Below are 22,474 nucleotides of genomic sequence, written 5' to 3' on the forward strand. Positions count from 1 at the left end.
CCAAGGCACGCAGTTACGTATTTTGCCGGATTTATCTCGACACACGCTGGCGCAAAGAGCTGCTCTCAAACCCCTGCTGGAGGTACTCCGAAACCGGGACATCATCTACAGGTGGGGCTTCCCGTTTGCCCTGATGGTCCGACAGGAGGGCCGTACCTTCACTGTGCGATCCCCGATCGACCTGCCTGGTTTCTTGCGGGACTTGAATCTTCCTCATGTTGCATTACCGGAGTGGCCCTCGTTGTTATCCTCTGCTGGCGGGGGATGGCGGGGGAGACGCCCATTCTCGGGGCCCCTAGCGGTGTTGGAGGGTCGCCCTCCACGTGGACCCCGCAGACGATCTAGACGCCGACAAGAACGTGACCCTACTCCACCCATGGAGATCGCCCGTTCGGCGTGATGACCCGGATTGCCGCTCTTGGAATTCCTCCTTTTATTTACTTACTGCTGTCTGTTTTCAAGATTGCTTGTTGCTTTGAGCATTACCTTCAGATGCCTTCCAATGTCTTCCTCTCTTGTTATTTAAAGTGTGCAAATGATGTTAAAGCTGTTAATACTTATATTATTGTACGCTAGGGAGTGCGGATAACTCTTATGCATAGTTGTCACCTTCCCCCTGTAGGTTTTGGACCGCATTTTTGGTCTTCCGCAATTGTGCGCTTAGCTTGTGCGGCAGTTGTTTTCCTACTGCCTTTTTTGTTTGATTTTATGTCTGTGTTTTTCTCTAATGCTCTGTTCTTTACTCCTAGCTTGTTTCCCTCCTCTGCTTCCCTCCTGGCGATCCTGGACTCCGATCCTTCGTGCGTTAGCCGGCATTCCTCAGCGAGCCGTTTAGTCTGCATCCATGGCTGACCTTACTATTGCCTCCTTCAACGTGAAGGGGCTGAATGTTCCTGAAAAGCGGGCGCAAATTTTACACCATCTACACAAGCGTAAGGTACACATTGCATGCTTCCAGGAAACACACTTTAAGGAGGGACATACCCCTACTATCAAGCACAAACACTACACTACGTGGCATTTCAGTAATAACCCCCTTTCCAGATCGTGTGGAGTTGCCATAGCCCTTCACAAGTCTCTCCCCCATCAGGTTGTCGATCTTGTTGTGGATCCCGATGCGAGATACATCATCTTAGTGCTTAATATTGGTGGGAGAGAATTCACGGTGATTAACGCTTATGCTCCTAACCAGGGTCAGGTGCCCTTCATTCTTCAACTAATAGAAACCGCCCTTCCGGTGGTCCGAGGGACTGTGGTGCTGTGCGGAGACTTTAACCTTACTCTGGATCCGACGGTGGATAATTCTACTGGTCGCTCTAGTGTTGCATACGGTGCTATTAGGCGTGTGAGGCGTGCTCTCCTACAGCTTCAACTGTGTGATGCATGGCGCATTCAACATCCCGCGGATAAGGATTATAGTTTTTACTCCCATCCGCATGGCACCTACAGTCGCTTGGATTACATTTTCCTTCAGCAACATGCTCTCCCCTGGGTAGCATCTACGTCCATTGGCAGTATCCTGTGGTCTGACCATGCCCCGGTATATTGTACCTTACATCTCCCCTTCATCACTAAAGGCCCCTGGACCTGGAGACTGAATGAGTCCCTGCTCCTGGATGGGGTGTGCCATGCTGATTTGCTTCAAACGGTGGAACATTTCACTCTTGATCATGCCCAGGATGACACGTCCCCCTTGGTTCGTTGGGAAGCCCTTAAATGTGTTCTCAGGGGGGTCCTCATAAAACATGGGGCGCGCCTTAAAAGGGAAAGGGCCCACTCCCTTAAAATTGCTCTCCAAAAAATTAGCGCTCTTGAACTGGCTCACAAACGTGCGCTGTCTCTTCCGATTTTACGTGAGTTACAGATTGCCCGACAGGACGCCAGACAGCTGTTGGACTCTGCCCAGCAGCGCGCTCTTCAAGTCTGTCGCAGTAAATTCTACGAGTTTGGCAATAAGAGCGGACGTATGTTGGCCAGAGCTTTAAAAACCAGAATTGCCCAGTCACACATCCCAAATACTAAGGCTCCTTCTGGCCAAGTTGTTCACACGACCCCAGAGATAGCGGAGTGCTTCCATAGCTTTTTCTCTGATCTTTACAACCTTGACCCTCCCACCCCGGCCCCCTCCCATCCGCCAGGACGGGACTCTTTCTCATCTCCCTTCACACCGTTGTCTGGGGAGATAGCTGAGGAACTTGATACGGACTTCACTCCCTCGGAGCTCCTCAGGGTTATAACTGATCTTCCTGGGGGAAAGAGTCCTGGCCCGGATGGATACACTGTCAAGTTTTACAAGGTGTTGGCGGACCGGTTGCTACCGCTTTTGTTGTCAGCTTTTAACTCTATTTCCCCGGAGGTCCTGTTTCCTCCTAGCTCCACCTTGGCTCATGTCGCGGTTATCCCTAAGCCGGGTAAGGACCCTCAACTCTGCTCCAGTTATCGTCCCATCTCCTTGCTCAATGTAGACCTAAAAATTTACGCTAAATTGCTCGCCAATAGACTGAATAAATACCTGCCAGATCTAATTCACCCGGACCAGGTGGGGTTTGTGCCTGGTCGGGAGGCCCGTGACAACACCCTTAAAACTTTTGATATCATTCACCACGCCCAGACTAACCGAATCCCGCTCATGATCCTGTCCCTAGATGCTGAAAAGGCGTTTGACAGAATATCGTGGCCTGCCCTTTACCAAACCCTTCGGCATGTGGGAATGGGACCCTCTCTCTTGGCAAAAATTATGTCATTGTATCGTACGCCCTCGGCCCAAATAAAAATAAATGGCTCCCTTTCGGCACCTTTCCCTATTTACAATGGCACACGACAGGGCTGTCCCCTATCCCCCCTGTTGTATGTCCTGGTTATGGAACATCTCATGGCCTCCATTCGGAGCAACACGGACATTAAGGGTATTAACATTGGAGGGAAGGAATACAAGTGCTCGGCATTCGCTGATGACCTATTGGTCTATCTCACAGACCCTCATGTCTCTCTCCCTTCACTGATGTCCGAGTTGTCTCGTTTTGGAACATGGTCTAATTTCAAAATAAATTTCTCTAAGTCTGAGGCGCTAAATGTTTCTCTCCCAGGACCGTTAGTGTCGCTTCTCCAAAGTAATTTCCCCTTTTCATGGCCCTCCAGAGGTATTACATATTTGGGTGCCCGTATAAGTGGGGACCTTACACAATTGTTTACAAATTATTTTATCCCCCTACTGGCCAAGTTTCGCACTGACCTTAATTCCTGGCATAAGACTGAGTTTTCCTGGTTTGGCCGTATCAATATTATTAAGATGTCTCTCCTCCCCCGCTTGCTTTATCTCCTGCAGACGATCCCCATCTCTATCCCATCTTCCTATTGGTTGCGGCTTCAGCGATGCTTCGGCTCCTTCATTTGGCCGACTGGTCGTCCACGTCTGAGCCGGGCTCTTCTGACTCGTTCCAGGGGTACGGGTGGGGTTGGTCTGCCGGATTGTCGGCTCTACTATCTGGCATCAACTCACGCACGGGTTTTAGATTTTTTTCATAACCGTGAATCAAAACTATGGGTCCGTTTAGCTCAACAACTATGTCCCAGTACCCTATCATCCCTGCCGTGGACCCTGTCCGGGAACAGATCGACTCAAGCCTCCTTTGTTGTTTACCATACTCTCATGGCGTTGAGGTCCTTAGGGCCTGGAAGTACGCTTATAGACCCCCTGGGTCCTTTAACTCCTATCACAGATAATCCAGCCTTTCCTGCTGGTAGGGCTGGTCGCTCCTTCCTAGGCAGGCCGTCCACCGGCCCCATGTATTTTGCCCAGGTCCTCTCCGCTTCCTCTCTTCTCCCTCTAACCTCCATCTGCCCCGATGCCGTGCCCCTCACTCGCCATATATATGAATATGCCCAGTTAAAACACTTTTATGGAGCAGTTAACCGACGCGCACATCTTCACAGGTCGTTGACGGACTTTGAGCGCCTATGTGTCTCCTCCCAGCCCCCTACCCATACCATATCCACAATATATAAATTACTCCTTTCACAGCGTTCCCAACAACTCCCCTCCTTCTGCGGGGCCTGGGAGAGAGAATTACATACTACATTTACTGACGCACAATGGAAGAGGTGTTTCTCCCTCTCACAAAAAGCCTCTATAGCCATTAGGGCCCAGGAAACTAGTTATAAAATTGTCTCTAGATGGTATCGGGTCCCGGCTGCGCTTCATAAATGGTATCCGTCTGTGCCTGATAATTGTTGGCGCTGTGGTGCTGTAGGAGGTTCCATGTCTCATGTTTGGTGGAGTTTCCCCTTGTTGAGGAGTTTTTGGGATGCGGTACTTAAGTTGATATTGGAGGTTACTGGAGTCTCTGTCCCCAACTCTCCGGAAGCAGCTCTTTTATTCATGTTCCCGATGCCATTACACATTTATAAAAGCTCCCTAACTAGACATCTCCTTCAGGCGGCAAAGTCAGTGATCCCGCGCAGGTGGAAAACGGCAATACCCCCAACATTAGATGAGTGGTTTCGGGAAGTTGCCTTGATACAGCGAATGGAACACTTGGTGGCTCACTCCCTGGCAGCTGTGGTAAAATACACGTCTACATGGTCTCCTTGGATAGTGTTTCTTTCTTCTCCTTCCTACCTCACGGCTGTAACCTGAGTCGGCCTATGCCCCTGTGAAATGCACTACGGCTCTTGCTCGCTGCTGATTTTTACTCATAATACGCCGGAACTGGAGTCCAGGATCCCTCCTGTCCTCTCCCCTCCCTCCCTCTCTTGGGGCCTTTTTCTATACTTTCTTTCCCCCTGACTAGGGTTATGTGCCTCTCCTTCTCTGTTTGAGTTAAGTGGTCTCGCTGTACCTCCTGATGTTATGCCTCTAGGATTATTCATGCTACTGTTGTACACCGACAATTCTTTTTCATGTCAAGATGTGATGCACATTATTGATTTTCCTTTTTTCTTGTTTGTTTTTGCTTTGGTCCACTGACCTTGTTTGTTTTTTTAGTTAAGGTGTGGAGGCCTTCCCTCCACTATGTTTTGTAATTTTGTGTTCTGAAACTCAATAAAAATTTTTGAATAAGAAAAAAAAAAAATGTACTTAACATTACACAGCTGGAAAAAACATCTGTTAGTTATTTTTTCATAATATGTTCTGTAAGGGCACATTCAGACAGGACAGAGTTTTTCCGCTGCAAATGTTGCTGCAGATTCGTTGCAAATTTGCAGCAACATTTTCATATTTGACAGGTAATTCAGACGTTGCGGATATCACAGCAGACTTGCCGCAGATTTCAGCCTTTGCATTGCAAAGTCTAAAATCCGCAGTGAAATTTTGCTTCTTCCCTGCAACATAATGTGCATGCTGCGGAGGGAAAATTCTGCACCGGTAGCCTAAATTCTGCACTGTTATTTTCCGCAACTTCTGAACAAAGTTACTTAAAAAGTTATAGAAAACAATGGAAAAAACGGCTGCTGCAGATTTCCACTGCGGACTGTCCGCAGCAGTATTCAACAGGAATTCCGCCACATGTGACTGTTCCATAAGACAGTGGACAGTATTAATCTGATGTTAAAAATCTCTTGACCTCTTAAAAAAGTAGGTATGTGCAGCGAGTGCTCACGACTAAAACGGTCCAACGATATTTAACATAAAGAGAGAGAAAAGACAAAAAAAAAACTGTGCCTCATACTTAAATATTTCCTGATGGGTTATTATTATATAAATCGAATACATTGACATTTCAGAAGTGTTGGTCAAGCATCTAAAGCACTACGGTTTACATACTCATATCCCACAGCCTGTAGTTGTTTACTTGTTCAGTTATTTATGGAAAAACACTTTTGTCTTTCCACAATCTTCTGTCCCTGTGTTTGATGCAAGGAAGGACTTAAAGAGGCTCTGTCACCAGATTTTGCAGCCCCTATCTGCTATTGCAGCAGATCGGCGCTGCAATGTAGATTACAGTAACGTTTTTATTTTAAAAAAACGAGCATTTTTGGCCAAGTTATGACCATTTTTGTATTTATGCAAATGAGGCTTGCAAAAGTCCAAGTGGGCGTGTTTAAAGTAAAAGTCCAACTGGGCGTGTATTATGTGTGTTACATCTGGGCGTGTTTACTTCTTTTACTAGCTGGGCGTTCTGACGAGAAGTATCATCCACTTCTCTTCAGAACACCCAGCTTCTGGCAGTGCAGACACACAGCGTGTTCTCGAGAGATCACGCTGTGTCGTCACTCACAGGTCCTGCATTGTGTCGGACGAGCGAGGACACATCGGCACCAGAGGCTACAGTTGATTCTGCAGCAGCATCGGCGTTTGCAGGTAAGTCGATGTAGCTACTTACCTGCAAACGCTGATGCTGCTGCAGAATCAAATGTAGCCTCTGGTGCCGATGTGGCCGACACGATGCAGGACCTGGGGCAGGAAGTGAGTGACGTCACAGCGTGATCTTTCGAGAACACGCTGTGTGTCTGCACTGCCAGAAGCTGGGCGTTCTGAAGAGAAGTGGATGATACTTCTCGTCAGAACGCCCAGCTAGTAAAAGTAGTAAAAACGCCCCGATGTACGCACATAATACACGCCCAGTTGGACTTTTACTTTAAACACGCCCACTTGGACTTTTGCAAGCCTCATTTGCATAACTACAAAAATGGTCATAACTTGGCAAAAAATGCTCGTTTTTTAAAAATAAAAACGTTACTGTAATCTATATTGCAGCGCCTATCTGCTGCAATAGCAGATAGAGGTTGCAAAATCTGGTGACAGAGCCTCTTTAAGGTGGCCATACACATTAGATGAATGTTGGTCGAACCCACCGATTTCAGCGGGATCGGCCGACCAACGTATGTGTATGGCAGTGTCTGGACTCTCCCCAATGTCACATGTAGAGGAAGAGAAGTATCAGGCTGCTGGATTTCAAAACGCCAAATCTTTTTGTTTGTAAGGAGATAAGATGCTGTCAGATTGGTCTGGCACAGGTTCACTATCACTGGAGAACATGATTGGATTATACGTTTTATTTGATGGACCTGTGTTATTTTTCAACTAAGCATGCATGTGTATTGGGGGGACAGGAGGAAGCATTTGACTGACAGCTATCTAAATTACATATCGTTTTAGTAGTTTTTAAAATCTGTTAATTTTACATATCAAACAAAAAAACATAGGATAAAAATTAACTCAACAATTCACGATCAATACTGTTGCTTCATCAGGGTAGATTGTGAGATAGGACTATGTGAACCATGGTGTTCAAGACACTTATGAAATGTGAGTGTATTCAATTATATTTATGCTAATAAGCCATTAGAAAATATTAAACTATGAGGGCAAAGTCTCTTTTTGTCTATTCTTTCTCGATATCCTCAAGTAACTTCCTGCCTGTGTAAAACTATTGCAAATCATATTATTACCTATATATATATGCGACCTAACATAAACTAAATTAAATATTATACTTTTCAATATACAACTTACAATTTCAGTCTGTTCACTCATGCTGGTCTACTTGGTCTCTCACAGTTTTCTGTTCAGGAATATACAGTACATAATGACAAGACAACATGGTGACATCACCACGGACTCAACAAATTTTCACATATTTTCACCAACATGTACAAAAAGATTGGTAGGTTAGCTAATTCATTATGCATATAGCAGGTTTTACATACATTTATATTGACTTTATTCATAATAAAAGTAAAGAAACAAACATAATATTAGTTTTACTGTGGCTATCAATGCCAAATGAGCGCATGCCCAATAAGGCCGGAGTCACACATGCAGTTTTTGATGCAGTTATTGTTGCAACAAAGAGGAGACGTATATTTACACTCTTCTTCTCTCTTGGATCCACTCCTGGCTTTGGCTAAAAAAAAATTATCAAAAACTGCATCAAAAGCTGCTTGTGGGAATCCAGCCTTAACCCCCTTCCCGACACACTTTCCAAAAGCCATAACTTTTTAATTTTTTCGTCGATAAACCCATAGAAGGGCTTGTTTTTTGCGGGACGAGTTGTAGTTTTTCACCGACCGATTTTTCTGTACCATACAATGTATTGGGAAACTGGAAAAAAAACTCTTTGTGGGGTGGAATATGAAAAAAACAGCGATTCCTTAATCTTTTGAGGGGTTTTGTTTTTACAGCTTCCACCGGAGGGTAAAAATGTCAGGTTAACTCTATTCTACCGGTCAATACAATTATGGAGATACCAAATTTATATAGTTTTTTTTATGTTTTACTACTTTTACAAGAAAGAAACTAATTGTTAAAGATTGAATTTGTGTTTTGTTGCCACATTCTGAGAGCCATAACTTTTTTATTTTTCTGTCGATTGAGCGTTATGAGGGTTTATTTTTTGCGGGACAAGCTGTAGTTTTTATTGGTACCATATTGGGCTACATGAGACTTTTTGATCACTTTTTATTTCATTTTTTGTGGGATATGAAGCGACCAAAAAACAGCAATTCTGGCATTCTATATTTTTTTCTTTTACGGCGTACACCGTGCACGTTAAATAATGCTATATTGTAATAGTTTGGACTTTTACGGATGCAGCGATGCCAGTTTTGTGTATTTTTTACATTACTGCAGAAGAAAAATGGGAAAATGTATTTTTTTAAAACTTTTGATATATATATATTTTTTTACACGACTAAAAACTTGATTAAACTTTTTTTTACACATTTTATTAGCCCCCTTGGGAACTTGAACCAGTGATCATTAGATCGCTGGTACAATACACTGTAATACTAATGTATTGCAGTATATTGTCATTTTTACAGGCTTCTGTTAAGCTCTGCCAGAGGGAGGGATTAATAGATTTAGGAAGATGGCAGACCTGGGGGCCTTCATTAGGCCCCCTCTGTTTCTGGCTGTTAGGGTGAGGTGTTAGCTGTAATACACAGCTGACACCCACAGCGTATGGAGTCGGCACAGCGTGTGAGCTTAACAGGGCTTAACAGGAGATGAAGAAAGGCAGTCCTGGGGGCCTTAATTAGGCCCCTGGGCTGCCATGACAACCATAATCACCCCACCCCCAGATCGCATTGTGGGGGTGCCCCTCTTTCTAACATCTTAGATGCTGCGATTGTGATTGATCTCAGCATCTAAGGGGTTAAACAGCCAGGAGCAGCGCAATCGCTGTTCCTGGCCTTTAGTCCCGGGTGTCACTTGTAATACACAGCTGACACCCACTGCGTACAGAGCGGGCTCAGCGGATGAGCTGGCCCCAAACATCACCCCCCCACACACACACACACACACCACAACGTGCTATTATGTCGTAGTACGGAAGGGGTTAAGGCCACTTTCATATAGCAGTAATTTGGTCAGTATTTTGTATCAGTATTTGGAATCCTGAACCCGGAGTGGGTCCAAAACACAGTAGAAGTACAAATCTTTTCATTATACTTTTTGTATTTATTTTCTTCTCCTTCTCTTTACTGAAGCAAAATACTGACCAAAAGACTGAAGTGTGAAAGTGGCTTTATGAAAAAAAATTCAGTTTATTGTTTCAACTCACTTGTAAATGCACCATCCTGCAGTATATATATATTCATTTATAATTGATGTTGTACTTTATTAAGAGATATTATAAATGTAAACAATAAATGAACAGAATTCTCAGGATACCGTATCTATAACATAATATTGATATCAAAATGTATTGATATTTGTAAAACACCAAACATTATTGGATTATATACACAAAACAACACAAAGAACCTAAAACAGTCCATTTTCCCTAAAAACATGACCATACTTTTAGTCCCAGCTCTGATGTACTTGGTAGTTATACATTTGCAGAAGTTAACCAGATTATTAAGGAAATTGTATGCTTCATTATAGAAAATCAATGATTTATTTAATTTCCTACTATTGTAGCAATGTTTAGTCCATGTATGAATCGCACATCTCAAAATCTGCAAACCTGTCAATCACACACTGCTGGCACAGAAATCCATATTAACACACACACACACACACACATATATATACATATATATATATATATATATATATATATATATATATATATACACACACACACACACACACACACACACACGTGTGTAGCAATAATAGGGAAACCATGTGCAAGCCCTTGAACACCGATTCAGTGTACAAACAAGGTATAGTATAATCAAAGAATGGCAGCACTCCGCTCTGATTTAGTGAAAAAGTAAGTGGACTTCATTCACCTATGAATGGGGCTTGAGAAATGCTCCATTGAGTTGAAAAAACGTTGCAGAGGTGAATAAAGTCCACTTGCTTTTTTACTAAATCATATATATGTGTATGTAAATTTTACAAATTCCATGTAAGTTTAAGTGTTAAATTGCGAACAGTGATGGAGAGAGACTTTATTTTGAAAGGCAACACTTAAAGGGCCAATGTATGATATTTTGATATTTTTCCCTTACGTCATATCTCATATAAAAGAATGAGAAATTCTTAATTTTACTTTTCTGATCCGTGCCCCTAAAATACAACATTTGAAATGTTTCCTTAATTTCTGATATCAAAAATTTTGCGATGCCTGTGTTGCGTTTCTTCCACGTTCAGTAGTGCATGAATGCAGAGTCATGACCTGACACAGCTAATAAAAATAATTTCCTACTTATTCCCGGCACATGGTGGATGTACTCTTCTTTATGTGAACGCATTACGTATATGTGAAAAGACAGGTAATCCTAGTCATTTAGTATCAGCAAAAAAACTCATTGGGCTGGCCTTCCGGCTTTGGTATTGCTTCAGAATCTACACTGGACCGTGCAGACAGCAGCCGATTTGATTCATCCGGATTATGTCGAGTCAAATATTCTCCTTCAGTTGCCTTTGCTTTGGAGCTAGTTGCAAGACTTTCAAAGGTGACATAGGAGTCTTGTATGTCTTTAGATTTCCGTCCCAGCCCCTTTTTGCATCTTCTCTTCAAAGCTCCACAGCAAACCACCAAGGTTAAAGGAACCGCAATTACACAGGCGACACTGATCACCACTACATTAATGAGTTTCTGTGTTCCTCCAGCATTAACAGCTTCATCGGTGGAGAAAATGATGCATTGTTCCTTCTTAGGTACGAGCCCTTTCACACAAATACATGCAATGTATTTTGTTTTGGGTATTAGACCATCTATGGTAATTTTTGTCTTGCCAGGCTCCACATTGATCCTCCGCATTTCTCGCTCTCCAAAGATTGCATATAGAACACTGAATACGGTAACATTTTTGGCGAGAGGAGCTTTCCAAGCAAGAGATACACTGTGGTCAGTATCCCCTATAACTTTTACTCCTCTAACCATCCTCTCTGTCTCAGGCTGGTTCGTTGGTGAACTGAGCAAAATATTGCCCGGATTCTTGATGTCTGGTTTCATCACAGAGTTAGGATTAATATTCTGTAGCTCGCTGTCCTGCGCTCTATTACCATTGATTTTAAATCTTTGCATCCCAATGCTTTCCTCTGTAGACTGATATTTTCCTGAAATAGAATAGATAATAGAAATAGAGAAAGAAAATACAAACGACAGAGCAGAAGTTCATATATGTGTTCACCTGTAAAATGTGTTTTTAGAAAACATACATGTTTAATGCAGAAGTGATTGAGAATGGCATGGTTTAAATCCCAGACTCCTTCAGCTGAAAACTTCAGCTGAGGTGCGGAATTTTATTCTGCAGCATGTCAATTGTATTTGTGTAAACGCCGCTTATTTGTTACGGGTTTTCCCCATTGAATTCAATGGGGAGGTAAATTCCGTAACAAATAGCAGTTTTTGCGTGTTCGCAGCGATTCCGCCGCAAAAAATGCAACTCAGGACAAAAAAACTAAAAACTTATACTTACCCAGAAGTCTGTGTTCCTTCCTCCAATGCGCCTCCTGGGATGACATTTCATCCCATGTGACCGCTGCAGCCAATCACAGGTTTTATCGGAGGTCACATGGGATGAAATCTCATTCCAGGAGGACAGCCTGGATGACGTCATAGGGCCGTCCTCCTGGGATGATGCTTCATCCTATGTGATCGCCGCTGCAGTCAATCACAGGTTGCAGCGGTCGGCTAAGTGGTGCAGTTTTATGCAGTGGACATTCCGGACGAAAAACTGCACCACAATTTGGTGCGGTTTTTCGCCCGGAATTCGCTGTGGCGCCCAGGGCAGCGTATCTGCCCCCTATGAACTCAGCCTAACAGTTTGGGGAGCAATCCAGGTATAATAGCACTTGTTTCTATATTGCTACTTTCAGATTAAGCCAATTTTTCCAGAGTCTTTTTCTAATTATTAAATTATGGACATTGACATTAACTGAGGATAGAGTGGCCTGTCGTTCTGTGGATGTTCTTCTAATGAGTCGAGCGTGCAATGTTGGCACTTTTATCAATATGGTCACTCGTGGGTAGATTTACCTCTTTTCGGTTATCCATTTGGAGACAAAGGCTCTTACTGTTGTCTGACACAAAGTATAAGAATCTTAGAAATGGCTTTCTACCTTCTTTTCTCATATCCTCTGGATTTTGCAATATGACATAGTATTCTTGTAAAAACCATGTGGTGACTACATCACTCTCATGGCAAAGTTCAATATAATGTGAGGTTTAGATTTACCAGAGATGTGAAAGACTAACATCAAATTGTAGGAAGTTTATAGTAGCAATCAAAGCTGCTTTTAATGAGTTACCAAGTTTGAGCAGTTACATAGATGATATATTGTAGGTGTTGGATACTTTGTACCTGAAATAAATACTGTAACGATTGGAATGTTTTGTATGATTGTATGTCCATTCAGTGTTACAAATATGCAATAATGGGAGATATCTGGAAAGGACAAAATGCTTTTGCACAATAATTAAAAAAAATCTTAAACACAGTGACTACTTACCACTGTCATTTGGCTCATCGGTTGTATTGGAGTCAGTGACCAGAACAGAAATGAAGGCTTCTGTCATTCCCATGTTGTTTCTAGCTTTACAGATATACTCGCCAGAATCCTTGTAAGTAACAGTAGGCAAGTTTAGCATGGACCAACTCATACCATCGCTTGAAATTTCTTGGTGCACTATAAAAACAAAACAAGCTGCATGTCTACTTTTGAAATTGTATTGACACAGGGGAGCAAATAAGGACAATGTGGCTTTATCTCTTATGGTATATTGGGTATAATTTTATATATATATATATATATATATATATATATATATATATATATATATATATTTTTTTTATATATTTATATTTTAAAAAAAATTAAAACAACCTCTACTAATATCCAACGAAAAACAACAGTATCAACATTTAAACTTTTTATTTTTAAAATTAAAAGTTACAGTACATATGTTCATTATTTTACTTAGACTTTTTTTGTTGTTATTATTCTATTAACTGTTTATTGGTCATATGATATTTGTTATTGCACTATGTAGACGTAAAGGTGTAGAAGATTTTTTAAAACATACTTTTTAAAACATTATGATGTAGTGTAAGTTAAAAATACTGTATTTAGGTAGCTGGAATCTTTATACACCTGTAAAGGATCTGCCAGACACAGCTTCTGTGTCGACGCCTGTGGTTAATCAGCCTGCATCTGCTCCTAGGTCTGATAGAGTGACTCGATCTGCTACCACTCAGGCTGGTAGGCTGAGGAGTGGGAGAACCTATCACAGCCTGGCCAGACAGTTCTAGCTCCTGCCCTCGGTCTATTTATACCTTCATTTGCTGCTTGTCTTTGCCTGTGATTCTCCCTGGTTTCCTGGCACTGCTGTTCCTGCTATTACTGTTGACCTCTGCTTCATATCGACCCTGGCTTTACTGACTACGCTCCTGCTCTGCGTTTGGTACCTCGTACACTCCTGCTTTAACTCGGCTCGCTCTCTACTCTTGTTGCTCACGGTGTTGCCATGGGCAACTGTCCCATTTCCCTTAGCTTCTGTGTACCCTTGTTTGTTTGTCTGTCGTGCACTTATTGAGCGTAGGGACCGTCGCCCAGTTGTACGCCGTCGCCTAGAACGGGCCGTGCAAGTAGGCAGGGACTGAGTGGTGGGTAGATTAGGGCTCACCTGTCCGTCTCCCTACCCCGACATTACAACACCATTAGAATAAAAAGCACATAGGAATAAAGTGTCTTTGTGAGCACCAGAAAACGATCTAACAGCAGTTGAAAGTGTTAATGTTTTTTCTTACCTGTTCCATTAATTTGGTTCCCATCAGCTCTTCTCCAGCTCAGTTCTGGGATTGGAATACCTATGGTGCCACATCGAAGTAATATTGTGCTTCCAATCATAGTCTTGAGCTTTGCCACAGAAGTGTGAATTACTGGACTCTGACATTTCCTCAACTCCACTTGACTAAATTGTACTCCTGCAAGGCCGCGTGGTGAATAGCACTTTAGGCGTGGCTCTATGAATGCTACAGATGGAGATGGGAAGTTGAGGAAATGAACCATTTCATATAGACTGCAATCACATAACCAAGGGTTGTCCTGCAGACCTGAAAATGTAACACATGTTCATTTAGTGATGTTTTATATTACTGGAAAATGTTGAGTTTCTTATAGACTCCTAGTCTACATTCTTATAGACTTCTAGTCTACAGTTCCTATAGATTCCTAGTCTACATTTCCTATAGATTCCTTGTATACATTTCTTATAGACTCCAATTTACATTTCTTATAGACTCCTAGTCTACATTTCTTATAGATTCCTATCCTACATTTCTTATAGATTCCTAGTCTACATTTCTTATAGATTCCCAGCCTACATTTCTTATAGATTCCTAGTCTACATTTCTTATAGATTCCTAGTCTACATTTCTTATAGATTCCCAGCCTAAATTTCTTATAGATTCCTAGTCTACATTTCTTATAGATTCCTACTCTAGATTTCTTATAGATTCCCAGCCTAAATTTCTTATAGATTCCTAGTCTACATTTCTTATAGATTCCTAGTTTACATTTCTTATAGATTCCTAGTCTACATTTCTTATAGATTCCTAGTCCACATTTCCTATAGATTCCTTGTCTACATTTCTTATAGACTCCAATTTACATTTCTTTTAGACTTCTAGTCTACATTTCTTCTAGATTCCCATCCTACATTTCTTATAGATTCCTAGTCTACATTTCCTATAGATTCCTAGTCTACATTTCCTATAGATTCCTAGTCTACATTTCTTATAGATTCCTAGTCTACATTTCTTATAGATTCCTAGTCCACATTTCCTATAGATTCCTTGTCTACATTTCTTATAGACTCCAATTTACATTTCTTATAGACTCCTAGTCCACATTTCTTATAGATTCCCATCCTACATTTCTTATAGACTTCTAGTCTACATTTCCTATAGATTCCCAGCCTACATTTCTTATAGATTCCTAGTCTACATTTCTTATAGAATCCTACTCTACATTTCTTATAGACTCCTAGTCTACATTTCTTATAGATTCCTAGTCTACAGTTCCTATAGATTCCTAGTCTACATTTCCTATAGATTCCTAGTCCACATTTCCTATAGATTCCCAGCCTACATTTCTTATAGATTCCTAGTCTACATTTCTTATAGATTCCTAGTCTACATTTCCTATAGATTCCTAGTCCACATTTCCTATAGATTCCTTGTCTACATTTCTTATAGACTCCAATTTACATTTCTTATAGACTTCTAGTCTACATTTCTTATAGATTCCCATCCTACATTTCTTATAGATTCCTAGTCTACATTTCCTATAGATTCCTATTCCACATTTCCTATAGATTCCCAGCCTACATTTCTTATAGATTCCTAGTCTAAATTTCTTTTAGATTCCTAGTCTACATTTCCTATAGATTCCTAGTCCACATTTCCTATAGATTCCCAGCCTACATTTCTTATAGATTCCTAGTCTACATTTCTTATAGATTCCTAGTCTACATTTCCTATAGATTCCTAGTCCACATTTCCTATAGATTCCTTGTCTACATTTCTTATAGACTCCAATTTACATTTCTTATAGACTCCTAGTCTACTTTTCTTTTAGACTTCTAGTCTACATTTCTTATGGATTCCCATCCTACATTTCTTATAGATTCCTAGTCTACATTTCTTACAGACTCCTAGTCTACATTTCTTATATACTTCTAGTCTACGTTTCTCATAGATTCCTAGACTACATTTCCTATAGATTCCTAGTCCACATTTCCTATAGATTCCTTGTCTACATTTCTTATAGACTCCAATTTACATTTCTTATAGACTCCTAGTCTACATTTCTTATAGATTCCCATCCTACATTTCTTATAGATTCCTAGTCTACATTTCATATAGATTCCTATTCCACATTTCCTATAGATTCCTAGTCTACATTTCCTATAGATTCCTAGTCCACATTTCCTATAGATTCCCAGCTTACATTTCTTATAGATTCCTAGTCTACATTTCCTATAGATTCCTAGTCCACATTTCCTATAGATTCCTTGTCTACATTTCTTATAGACTCCAATTTACATTTCTTATAGACTCCTAGTCTACATTTCTTTTAGACTTCTAGTCTACATTTCTTATAGATTCCTAGTCTACATTTCTTATAGACTTCTAGTCTACATTTCCTATAGATTCCCAGCCTACATTTCTTATAGACTCCTAGTCTACATTTCTTATAGATTCCTAGTCTACATTCCTTATAGATTTCTAGCCTACCTAGAAATCTGTGCAGAGAGTATTTTTCTGTTCATACTCCGAGGTGGCCCATGACAACCACCTCTTTGTCAAGAACAGAGAGAGCAGTCTCCAGCAAAAGCCAATAAGACAATGGTGCAGATATTGTGAGTGCCCAGGTAAGTGAAACTCTGAGGTTTAGTAGGATGTCTAAATTCCTGTGAAGTCTTTATGAAAATAAAATGGAATAAATTAATTTGTTTTTGTTCATCTCTAACTGTTCTTCTACAATTAAACTTGCTTGTTGTCATTAACAAAACCCTCTCTCCTCCATCCCTATTGGGCATCACCATTGTTCTAAATGGTTGTGTTAAAATAAACAATAGCCTGCTGACAATTGCAAAGGTTCATGATAACTGTGTTCTACAAACATTTGCACAGCCTCTTTCAAATGCCCACCTCAAAGAGGATGGCTACTGCCTGGGTATACTTTACCACACGTTTTTTATACAAATCATGCAACAAAATGTAAGGCATAGACTACTAATCTGTTAGTATAAAAAAAAAAGATTCTCAAACAGAAACAGAGAATGAGACAAACAGTAAATATATATTTGCGATTTAAATGTATAGTCTACTAAAGCCTCCAAATTATGATGTGGGAATATAGTGTTTTTTCATAAGGCTGTCAGTAAATGTTACCATTTCTGAATGTACAGTACATTCTTGCAGTTAAATGTGGCCATTAAAATGCAAAAACAATGCTCACCCAAGCTACAAACAGTAGAATACAATATAGAAATAAATCTATTTTTTCCTTTTTTATAAAGAATCTAAATAGGTAAACTTTAAAGATGACTTGTCACCTCTTTTGACATGTCTGTTTAGTAAATACTGGTATTCCACACAAATTAACAATTCTGTAGTATCTTTTCTTCGTCTTGGAAATGTATGATTAAACTGACCACATGGTGTTACTATTCCCCTTTTCAATGGGACGTGTCCCTACACAGGCTAACACTGTCATCCCTAATTGGACAGTGACAAGGGGATTAGTAACACTAAATTGGTAATCTATTCATACATTTCCAGGAGGAGTGATACAATGCAGAGCTCTAAGAATTGTTATTTTCTGGGGAATGTAAATATGTACTAAAACATACATGTCAAGAGAGCTGCCAGGTCTTCTTTAAACGGGTTGTCCACTTTGGACAATCCCTACTTGTTAGAATGATTCTTTAACAATAAGCTGGTCACAAAGTGCCCCCTACTGGGACCCCATGGAAGTCATGTTTCAAGGCTTTATAAGGGGTTGGTTATTGATTTGCAGGGTAGCCACCTAGAGGGCACTAGAAAGACTGTTTTGTTCTTTCTGGATGAGAGCTATTTTGCATACTTTTTCTAGGGAAGCATATATTTTCCTGCTGAATCTCTGGAAGAACAATCTGTACCTTCTAGGATTACCTACCGAGAATTAGAGTAGAATGATCATTTGAAAAATATGATGCGGAATGGAGATTAAGCCAGGATGCAATAAGTTCTTGAGGAAGTGTCAGGAGTTTATTACTGGACAAATCCAGGTAGGTTATGTTTTTCATGTAGCGAGCTGCATCTTTAGGTATAGAGGACAGATCATTATTGTGCAAGTCAAGCAGCCTCAGTCGGGGTGTGCTGGCAAGAGATTCCCAAGGAAAGGATATAAGGTCATTTCCATCCAATCTAAATTCTTGGAGTTTACGGAGACCTCGTAATGTGACCACACTCAGGCTCAACACTGAATTATAGGGCATCCAGAGAAATTCAAGGTTGGAGAGTAGGTGGAAAGCTTCTCCTTGAACACGCCTGATAGATGTCTTTTCTATGCGAAGTTTATAAGTGTCTGTTGGTATGTTCACTGGTGTTAAAGTCATCTCAGGGTCATTACAAAGTACTTCCCTGTAGAGTGTAAAATGTAAAAGATGAACAATGCAAAAAAAGACAATACATATAATATAAGATATCAAATCAGCAAAGAAAATAGTATGTGGAGCTAAACAGTGGTATGCTATAAATTATAACAGATTATTGACGAGTTTATAGAAAGTACGAGAAGCTGTTGAGGAATGCTTAGTGGAATTACGATAATTTAAAAGTCAGTAAGGTTGAAAAATTAATCAAATTGAAATGACCACTATGCACTATCCAGAAGACAGAAACAAATCCAATTCTAGTTAGAAATTGCCCTCACATAAGGGGGAAAAAAATATTTTTTACTTCAAATATAGAATCAGAATAAATCCCTGAATCATCTTTTTACCAATCTTAAACAGTCTAGTACAGACTGTTACGTCTATGGCCGGGGGTCGTCGTTCTGACTTACCTCTTGACGATACCGGCCATGGACGTCTCTCTTCTCGGCGTTCGCTCCCTCCAGGGAGACGCCGGCACTCTCTTCCGGGTCCTCGGACTGTGTCCCAAAGGGCGCGCACCTGCGCGTGCACGGCCTTAAAGGGACAGTACGCGTCCAGCTGCCTAACATAATTATCAGCCCAAATGGCTGCTGGACTATAATAGAGGGCCCTGCCCACTGGTTCCTTGCCTGAGCGTCGTTGTATACCCTAGTTTGTCTTGCTAAAGGTCTCCCAGTGTTTTCCAGTTCCCAGTGTTACCCGTTCCTGCTGCCTGTACCCTGTATCCCGTGCTATCGTTACATGCTGTGAAAGTCAAGTCATGTCTTCCCGCTGCATCCGCAGCGTAACCTGCTGTGAAAGTCAAGTCGTGCTCCTGCCATTGTCTACATTGCCTCAGGTACCCGTTCAGAACTATAGACATTGTTTTGTACCTTGTTGGCCAGCTGCTACTCCGCTACGCGGTACGGCCCAGTGGGTCCACACCCCGCACCGTGACACAGACACTATCGTATCTTCTAAGAAATGCATTGAGACGTTTAAATTCCTTTAAAACATCACGCAAAAGACAACTTCACAAAAAATGCATGCTGATGGTAAAACCTTCTTTTCTCTAGTAGTGGATGTTCCCATGTAACAGCTACTAACCTGGATATAGAAAGATCATAGAACAGATCTCTGTATTGACCCTTGATCTATTTATACATTGTAAATAGGTCACCTCTAAGCCGTCTTTTCTCCAAGCACAAGCGAACTGAATTTTGGACGTGCGTGGTCTGATTAGTTACATAATTAGATAGATGATAAGGTTGAAAAAAGACACCGGTCCATTAAGTCCAACCTATAATCCAAACAAGTTGATCCAAAGAAAAGCTTTTTAAGGTTGATGCCAATTGCCTTATATTAGGGGGAAAAAATCCTCCCCTACTCCAAATATGGCAATCAGAGTGAATCCCTGGATCCACGTCACATCTCCAAGATCTACTATTCATAACTTGTATCATTATATTTTTCAAGAAATGCATCAAGGCCCTTCTTGAACTTCCTCAAAAATTCAACCATTACAATAACCTGAAAGTAATGAACAGTGTCTATGAATATGGTGAAATCTTGTTTCCCCAAAACATAGAGGATGCCCCCTTGTCATGGTTACAGGCCTAGGTGTCAAAAGATCATTAGAAAGATCTCTGTACTGTCCAGTTATATATTTGTACATTGTAATTAGATACAATCGTTTTTCTAAACCACAGGTTTGATATCCTTTCTTGGTACTGCAATCTGCCCATTCCCTTAATTACATGGTTTGCACCCGCTCCAGTTCATGTATGTCCTTCTTATACACAGATGGCAAAAATATTACAAAATATTCCACGTATGATCTGACCAGTGATTTAGACAAAACAATGTTCTTGTAATGAGCATCTATACCTCTTTTGATGCATCCCATAAATGTAATTGCCTTGGCAGCAGCTGCCTGACACTGATTGTTAAAGGTAAGTTTACTGCCCACCAATATCCCTAAGTCTTTTTCAGGAGCAGCTGTATCCAGTGTTTTACTATCTAACCCCTTCACGTACCTGGACGTAACTGCACGTCCTGGGCGGGGGTTGAAGTATGTAGCGGGTTCACACGCTGTGCTGACGCCATACACAGCGGGTGTCAGCTGTATATTACAGCTAACACCTCACACTCAGGTCTGCCTTCTTCCTAAATCTGTTAAGCCCTCCCTCTGGCAGAGCTTATCTGGAGCCAAAAATGACAATATACAGTGTATTTTACCAGCCGTTTGACAATAGTTGGTTAAAATCACCGGGGGGGGGGGACTAATATATTTTTTCAAAATACTTAAAGTTTTTGGTAGTGAACAAAAAATAAAAAAATATTAAAAAGTTAAAAAAACCTTTTCCCATTTTTCCTCTAAAGTAATAAAATGAAAAAAAAAAATTGGTATCGCTGCATCCGTAAATGCCCGAAATATTACAATATAACATTATTTAACACGGAAGGAAATTAAAGCACCAGAATCGCAGTTTTTTGGTCACTTTAGCGCTCAGAAAAATGTAATAAAAAGTGATCAAAAAGTTATATGTACTGAAAAATGGTAGTGATAAAAACTATAGCTCGTCCCACAAAAAAAACAGCACTCACACCACTCAATAGACAAAAAAATAAAAGAAGTTATGGCTCCTAGAATGTGGTGACACAAAACCATTTTTTTTTAAACAAAAAAACTACATAAATTTGGTATCACTGTAATCGTATTGAGCCGCAAATTAAGTTGTCGTTTTTACTGCTTGGTGAAAGCCGTAAAAACGAAACCCAAAAAACAATGGGGGAATCACAGTTTTTTTCTAATTCCACCCCACAAAGAACTGCAACTCCTCCCGCAAAAAAAAAAGCCTTCACGCCACTCCATTGATGGAAAAATAAAAAAAGTTATGGCTCTTGTAAGGTGTAGAGTGAAAAACAAAAAATGGCTTAGTCCTGAAAGGGTTAACATATAATTGTAGAATTTGTTTTCTCCGTACAAGTGCATAACCTTCCAGTTATTCACATTAAACTTAATTTGTCATTTCTCTGCCCACACTTCCAGCTTCCCCAAATCCCTCTGCAATATTATATTATCATCCTCTGTGTCGATTACTTTGAAGAGCTTAGTGATTTTTAATAATATGTTTCTATTTCCTTCTGAATGCCTTCTATGCATTGTCATTTATGCACCAATCTTTTATACAGAACACTAGTAAAGTATTTTAAGAAGACCCAATTATAAGAGACTGACGGTCTTACCCCAATCCGGTTTAGAATCAACCTCTTCATAAAGACTGACCAGATTGGTTTGACAAGACTGGCACCTCTTAAATCCATGTGCTATATTATGTTGTGAGAGGTGCTGTCCATCTCAAACATTTTACCTACACAGGAGGATGAATTTACAAGTTTTTAATTTCCTAACAAAGACTTTTTAAAATATTGTCAACACATTTGCCATAATTCCGGCTGACCCTGACTTATGTCATGTGTTAACTGGTACTCCAAGTATCACATATCGAAGGGGAATAAATTTGAGAGAATTTCTGGTTCATAGTCATTACTCTAAACCATCCATACCACGTAGTTCATGGCTTCCACCACCTATCTCTGGATCTTATCCATGTGGACGATGTACATTCTGTCCTCTTATGCCGAAAACTTTTACTAATCCCGGCAATGGGAGACGCTATGACATTAGACAATTTATTAACTGTCAGAGTTCAGGAGTGGTATACATTGCTAAATGCCCCTGCCCAAAAATTTTATGTGGGCAAAACTATACAACAACTTAGTAGACGTATCTCCAAAGACCTGTTCTATTAACAGAAAAGTAGAGACACCTCTATCGAGACATATTAGGGCAGTACATGATGGTGACATAAGATCCCTACAATTCTGGGGGATCACTTTGGTTAAGTTAGGCCCCAGAGGGGGCAACTTAGATCATAAGCTGC

General features: G+C 40.7%; 1 protein-coding gene across 1 annotated transcript in view; it reads right to left on the bottom strand.

Annotated features, from left to right (window-relative positions):
• Positions 1-9,624: 9,624 nt before the first annotated feature.
• LRIT1 (leucine rich repeat, Ig-like and transmembrane domains 1) overlaps positions 9,625-22,474 on the bottom strand; it is a 33,971-nt gene continuing 21,121 nt past the window's right edge. The window contains exons 2-5 of the mRNA XM_075842804.1: positions 18,068-18,534; positions 14,152-14,457; positions 12,854-13,030; positions 9,625-11,458 (exon numbers count right to left, since the gene is read on the bottom strand). Of these exons, the coding sequence (XP_075698919.1) occupies positions 10,689-11,458; positions 12,854-13,030; positions 14,152-14,457; positions 18,068-18,534 (1,720 nt within the window). The 3' untranslated portion in view covers positions 9,625-10,688. The remainder of the gene's footprint in view (positions 11,459-12,853; positions 13,031-14,151; positions 14,458-18,067; positions 18,535-22,474) is intronic.

Source organism: Rhinoderma darwinii, chromosome 11, assembly GCF_050947455.1.
Source record: "Rhinoderma darwinii isolate aRhiDar2 chromosome 11, aRhiDar2.hap1, whole genome shotgun sequence".
Lineage (NCBI taxonomy): Eukaryota > Metazoa > Chordata > Amphibia > Anura > Rhinodermatidae > Rhinoderma > Rhinoderma darwinii.